Here is a 7,004-nt window from a genome sequence, read left to right on the forward strand (position 1 = left end):
AAAAAAATGCTAACTATTAAAGGGAAAATAATTTCTTTTCACTCCTAGAAAGAAGCCTGGTTGGACCACAAACGGGAATGCAAATGTATTAAAGATATTGACCCTAATTTTCCTCCTGACTCAGTGAGGCTTGTTGGCAGGATTATTTTCAAAGTAGTAAGTTACATTTTTATATATGATTAATTTTTGCAAAATATATCTGCTCCAGTTCTGTTTATGTGGAAAAAGATTGTGTATTTCAGAGTTCAAGTGATCCTTGAGATGGAGAGGTTGAGAAAATCTTCTCTCAGTCAGATTGCCCCACGTTTTTATTTGACAAAATGCTTTGGAAATATCTTTGTATCATAAAGTGCCTATAGCAAAGAGCTCAAGTGAGACTTGATGAGTTGATGTTCTAACCTATGCTGGTTACAGGAGAAAATAGGAAAGGAGCCAATTTACTACTTTTAGCTCTTCTTATCTTGACTTGTGTACCTTTGACCTGGTTTTTATAAGAACTGTGCGATGTTAAGAATGGTTGCTTGAGTTTGTTTGTTTTTGCCTTCTATCCCTTTCTCTTGTGTACAGAATTGTCTTTTGGAATTGTACTCTTGAGGAATGGAATTAACATGTATTTTATTACTATGAGATCCTCTGGGTGTCTTTTGGGTTGAAAAACAAAATAAAATGTGCTGTGCTAAGTGAGTATGTATGTGTGATTGTGTGTGATCGCTCTGCAGTAATCAGCAGGAGTAAAGGTATTGTCTCTTCACTTGACTAGCTTTTAAGTTGATGGAAAAAGAAAATTAAGCTAACTAGAGGCACACATTTTTATATGCTGGCTATACAACTAACAGTTGGATGTGGTATGTAACAATGTATGATTATATAAAGTATTTTGAAATTATTTCAGTTGCATTCTTGGGCATTTGTTTAGAAATTAGAAATAGGATAAAGTAAACCATGCAATTAAATGTAATAAATCAATCTATTATATGTATCAACATGTACATTTTTGTCATTAGAAATATGATTTTATGGTTTCAATTTCTAAATGAAATCCTACAAAAATTGCTTAAAATTAAAAATTGTATTAGTATTTGTGCTGTTGGCTTAAGAGTTAGTCAGTTTGATCTTAGACTGGTGCTAATGCCAAATTTCATGTTTACTTCATTTCTTCAAAAGGATTAATATCTTAGATATTTATGAGAGGTTGACCTTTTGGCACCAATTTCAGAAAGGGAGTCCTTAAGCAGAATTCTTAAATATCATGTGCACTTTGATGCAGAGCTTAAAAAGACTTGTAGCAACTATTCTAGCAGTGAACTAGATAAAAATAATATATAAAAACCAAGAAAATGGAGAATAAATTAAATGAATAATAATAAAATGCAGATGTAGGCTATAAAACACCAATAATGTTTTTCCAAGCATAAAATAGTCACAAATTACTTTATTTCAGATGATTTTTGTTTTTTGTATTCATGTATATCAGGTTTATAGCTATTTTTTAAACAATAAAACAATTTATCCAAGGTTATTTTTACGCATTAGTGTTTTTTTTTATTCTTACCAGTTAAGGCAATCAGTATGCCCATCTGAAGAGCTCTATTCTCTTTCTGACCTTCAATCAAGTAAGTGATTTTGTATATTTTCTCAATTTAATGGGACTCTACTATGTTAAAGATGTGTGAGAACACACACTATTTTTTAAATATTTTATGCAAATTGGTTAGCATCTTCGTGGTGAGGATTTCTGTGCTCCCTTGAATCTGATGAAGGAACTGCTGCTTGTAGACAATAAATATTGTGATAACAATAATGAAAGATCTTCCAGTTAAATTAGAGGATGTTAACTGAATCAGTGCAATTTAAAGGATAATTTTGGAATCTCTCTGCCCCCACACCAGATATTTGATCTTGGATTATTAATGAAAATTTTCTATTCTAAATTATGTATAGTGAGATCAAAATATTATTTTATTATATATGTCTTAACAATTGCATTTGTTTTAGAGGTTTTTAGTATTTATTTTAGTGTGTGCGGGGGTTGTATTTGAACCAAATTCTGAGACTACATTGTTAACCCTTTCAAAAAGAAAACCTACAGGTGAATATCACATTTTCATATTTAGGTGAGAATTTTTTCCCCTGTTGAATCTGCGGATGTAAATAATCATCAGTGTGCCTGGAGATGGAATACTAATACAAATTATAGATTACATTGAGCTAGAACGGGGTTAGAGTGATTTAGGCACTCATCCCCTGCTTTCTCTGCTGAATTACTAGCATTCATTCATATGCACAGAGGGTGGGAAAGGATTCAAAGGTACTTTTGGGATAACATGTAAAAAATTTTTTAACAATTTATTTACATGATTTCAGTTTAGTTCATTGGGTGTTTCTTCCTAGCCAATAGTTAATTGTTCCAGTACAGATAATTCTTTTCTATACAATACAAGTTTATTATTATTACTGATTCTCCAAATTCATCCCAAAATTTTGGATGGATATAGATACACACCTACCACTTAGATATGCATTTTTCCACTTTTACGGAAGAGCTTACTTCTGATTGAAATAAATCAAGGTATTGCCATCTTGCATTGGGAAACATATTTTGAATGACATAAAATTACTATTGTTACTGTAAGACACTTAACTGATTTTCTGTTTACCATCTCTTTGCACATCTGCTTTGTCTTAAGATTTTGCTTCTTCGTTCACATAATATTTGTACAATTTGGCAATATCAAATTGCTGGTGAGAAGTTCTGCCAAAAATAAAGTAGGATATTTTGTCTCTTTGGAGTTTGAAATGTTCACACTGCCAAGCTGATTCTAGATTGCTTAAAGATGTTTTTGCACAGGGTAATCCTCACACTTTTTAATACATTTCCTCTTTTTAAAAGATGTTGATGAATTAAGTGAAGACATGAAAGAAGGTCTCAGGCACCTTGCTAAGACTCTGCAGCTGTATTTGAAGGTGGAAATCCAAGATGTTTCTCAGCTTTTGCCGGCCTTAGATATTTTTCAGATCTTTGCAAAAGTAAGTGTTAAAAGAGAGTTCTGAAATCTCTGAAAATATGTAGTCATTATTCATATTTTTGTGCTTTCACGTCCTTTGAAAGAGCTATTTTAAACTATAATTCACTGCCAGATATCAGACTGAGTGAACAGTAAATTTATATACCACTTTAACAATTACAGATTTCCCTCTCAAGGTTTGGTATCTTTTTTCTGATAGAAACAGTCGGCATATTAAAAAAGAACTATGACAAAACACATAATGCTAATATTGAAAAATAACACCAAGATTTTAACATTAAAAACATTTATGCGTTGCTTCTGAAACATGGCTTATGCATTCCTTTTTGTTTGAAATGGGTATCTCTATTGAAAAAAATAATGTATCACAATGTATATTTAATGATTACTTACTGATATATGCCTTGTACTTGACTTATTTGTTACCCAGCATTAGAAATTTAATTATTTTTTTTCCATCCTGATATAAATGTCAGCGAAGGTTAATAATTTTCTACCGCATTTATTATCATCTACTATTTGCTTTAGATAATTGAGAGAGTGATTACATGGGATAATTTTGTAATTTCCTAGAGCAAAATATTATAGCTATAATCCATTGTAAAAACATTTTCTATAGCTTTAAATTATACTGAATGGAAAGCAGAAGTGGCCAAAAATATTAGTACCTCCATTTCCCCCCAAAGAATCCCAATTTGTTGAAATAAATTGAAACTGACATGGATAATTCTTGGTAGAAAAGTATTGGCTGCATCTATAAGTTATCACAGAATAAAACAAAACTATTGTAAAAATAATAATCAGATATTCTGTGTTCTTTTCTATGTATCTCCTAGGCATGAGATACTTATTCTACATTTCAATGCCATTCTTTAATTTATGAACAGTTTTTAGTAATTTCTATAGTAAACCATATAGGTCAGTTACACGGCTATTTGATGTAGGTGCTTCAGGAATGAGAATAAATCTAATTATGAAAGATGAAAGAGAAAAATAAGAAGCCCTATACAAAGGTTACTAATTCCTGACATGTTTTAGAAAAGTGCCTATCAAATAGAGATTGCAATGAATTTACTTTAACCTCCCCCTTTTCTTTCATCCTTAATAACAACCAGTGTTATTATAAATCTGCTTAGTTTTGCTGCTATACCAAGAAGATCATTGGAAGCTCGGAATGAAACATATGGAAATGAAAGTCACAAAATAGAGTTTCATTCATGATAACATGATAGTTAATAATACCCTAAAAGAAATATTATCTATCTCCCGTGGAATTTAGTTTTCATGAAGTTATTGCAGGTTGTTTGTAACAATTCTGATTACACAGTTTTTTTCTCTAAATACATGCTAAGCATTAGAAAAGCTAGTTAGAAAATTCCAAAATAATTTGTAATATAACTAATACAGTTATAATTTTGAAGGAATCGTCAAAAGAAAGTAAGCATTTTTAAACTAAGAACATTATATAATGTTCACGTTAAGGAGGAGAGAAACCTATTCATTCTATGCTCACTTCTTAGAATATAGTGGTTCATAAATATATTTCAACTTGAGGATTTAAAAAAATTGCTTTGTTTGTGTATATGTGTGTGTGTGTGTGTACTGTATGTGTGATATCACTACTCTTCAAGAATAAAATTAATTTAAAATTATAAAACTAAAACACTAGATTTTGGTTGTATTTCTGCTTAGTGCTTAATACAGAGCATGTACTTACAGAAAATCCAGGATCTTTAGCATTTCCAAGTAAACTTGCAAAAGATGCCTGATTGAAATCCTTCCCCCTGCCATATATACAGATACATGCTTGCATCTTAAAGTGTGTCCATTTGTTTTTCCATCTTCACTAAACATTTTATAAAGGTAGCTCTTTGATTTTACTTGTTCAAGTTTATCTCTGTGTAACTTGAAATTGGAATACTGTAGCGCAGCAGCCACAGCCTTTTTGGCACCAGGGACCGGTTTCATGGAAAACAATTTTTTCATGGACTGAGGAGGATAGTTTTGGTTTTGCTCACTCACCCACCACTCACTTCTAGTTGTGTGGCCCATTTCCTAACAGGGAGACCCCGTTGCAGCATATAGCTTTTATAATTGTATAATTTGCATTGGCTATTAGGAGGCAATATGTGACCATGTTTCATTTTTATTGAAGCTTATTAAACATACATAGCCAGACCCTATTCTGTGGGTTTCGGACATACTCTGAAATGGAACTCTTGGATTATTGTGTTTTAATCATATAAACTGCATGAATGGTGTAATATAAACTTAAAGAAAGGTAGAGTACATACCATTTTGATAAAATCTCTTATCATTTGGAATTGTTCACTCAGTTATCCCTGTCAGATATTAACTACCTTTTTCTTGATAGATGAATCGGACTATCCATGCTCCTTGTTTGTCTATTTACCATAATAATATATATATATTTATTCCTAATTAAACCTGTATCTTTACTTCCATGCATGTATTTATCAGCTCCAGAAGATCAGATCACTTTCTTCAGATTTCTTGCATCCTTCCCCTGGAAACGTAGACTGATTTACTGCCGTAATCCTATCCAACCCCCTGTTAATGACAATAACAGAACAGGTCAATTTTAGCACAGTTTGAATAGTGTGACAAAAGTATGATCAAAGTCCAGTTTTACCTCAAATATATTTATACTATTTTATGCAAATTAAAATCTTTAATCTAGAGACTACTTTGCATGTCAACATAATGCTGCTCTCATCCCACCCATTCAGAAGTACAGTACATAATGTGTGTTGGCACAATTAAGTTACAAAACCATAACTATAAGACAGTGGTTCTCAACCTGTGGGTCGGGACCCCATTTGGGGTTGATCGACCATTTCATGGGGGTCGCCAAGCAAGGCTGTGTGCCATTTTTTTTGTCCGCCATTTTTTTTGTCCGCCATTTTTTCCCCTTTTCCGGCGGGTGCCTTACTTCCCTTGGGCTGGGCCAGCTGGTGTTCGGCCTGCTCCGTCTCTGCCGCTTGCCAGCTACACCTTGGCTGGCGCAGGGGGCGGAACCACGCATGCGCGGCGCTCCCGGGCAGGGAAAGTCCTCGACTTACGACCGGTTTAGTCCTCGACTTACGACCGGTTTAGTCCTCGACTTACGACCGGTTTAGTCCTCGACTTACGACCGGTTGGGGTCGCGGCATTAAAAAGGTTGAGAACCACTGCTATAAGAAATATGGAGGATGCAGTAATCCTATTATGCTTGTATATGTTTTTTTCTTGATAAGATTGCTAGGTATGCTTATCTGCAAATGAGAAGTAAATTTTGTTCTGACGTGGGACTATTTGTTCATCTTGAAGCTATTTTTTATTATGTATATCTATATATTTTTGGCAAATAATTTTTCCAGTGATTTACAGCTAGAAGCATTGGTGGGGTGTGTGAAAATCAGGATTTTCATGGTGCTGACATTAACCTTTTTGGTACTATAATTAATCTTAGCTACTGTTATTTATTATAACATATAATATAAACAAATGAATCACTAAGTTGGAATAAATTACAATTTAATTAAAAGTTCTGAAATTGCACTTTGAAACTTTCATGTACTCTAGGCATAGCTGAACTATACGAATCTTCAAGATTATAAGGTAAAACTGTCTTCAGAATGCAGAGGAGAATTGATTTATTTGTGCAGCATAAAAGAGGATAGATTGCCTTAATCATGAAGATAAGGGTTCTTTATGTATATGAGAAATAGGAAAGTTCTTTGTATAAATGAGAAATACAAGATCTTTTTTAAACCTTAGAGATCATCTTTTCATAGCATTCCATGTTGTCTTTGAGATGGAAAGACTTTGGTCACTTTAATACAGGGATGTCCAACATTGGCAACTTAAAGACTTGTGGATTTTAACTCCCAGAATTCCCCAGTCAGCACCCCAGCCAGGAAGAGCGCTGACACTTTTGATTTGCCTGGACATATGTGTTCTGCAGTACATTGTGTA

At 33.2% G+C, this 7,004-nt stretch overlaps 1 protein-coding gene across 1 annotated transcript in view; it reads left to right on the forward strand.

Annotated features, from left to right (window-relative positions):
• LOC107286738 (histone-lysine N-methyltransferase SMYD3) overlaps nucleotides 1–3,051 on the forward strand; it is a 34,334-nt gene extending 31,283 nt beyond the window's left edge. The window contains exons 3-5 of the mRNA XM_029283999.1: nucleotides 49–156; nucleotides 1,556–1,613; nucleotides 2,891–3,051. Coding sequence (XP_029139832.1) covers nucleotides 49–156; nucleotides 1,556–1,613; nucleotides 2,891–3,051 — 327 coding nt within the window. The remainder of the gene's footprint in view (nucleotides 1–48; nucleotides 157–1,555; nucleotides 1,614–2,890) is intronic.
• The last annotated feature ends 3,953 nt before the right edge of the window (nucleotides 3,052–7,004 follow it).

This window comes from Protobothrops mucrosquamatus, unplaced genomic scaffold (genome assembly GCF_001527695.2).
Source record: "Protobothrops mucrosquamatus isolate PMUCROS unplaced genomic scaffold, P.Mucros_1.0 scaffold319, whole genome shotgun sequence".
In the NCBI taxonomy this organism is placed as follows: domain Eukaryota; kingdom Metazoa; phylum Chordata; class Lepidosauria; order Squamata; family Viperidae; genus Protobothrops; species Protobothrops mucrosquamatus.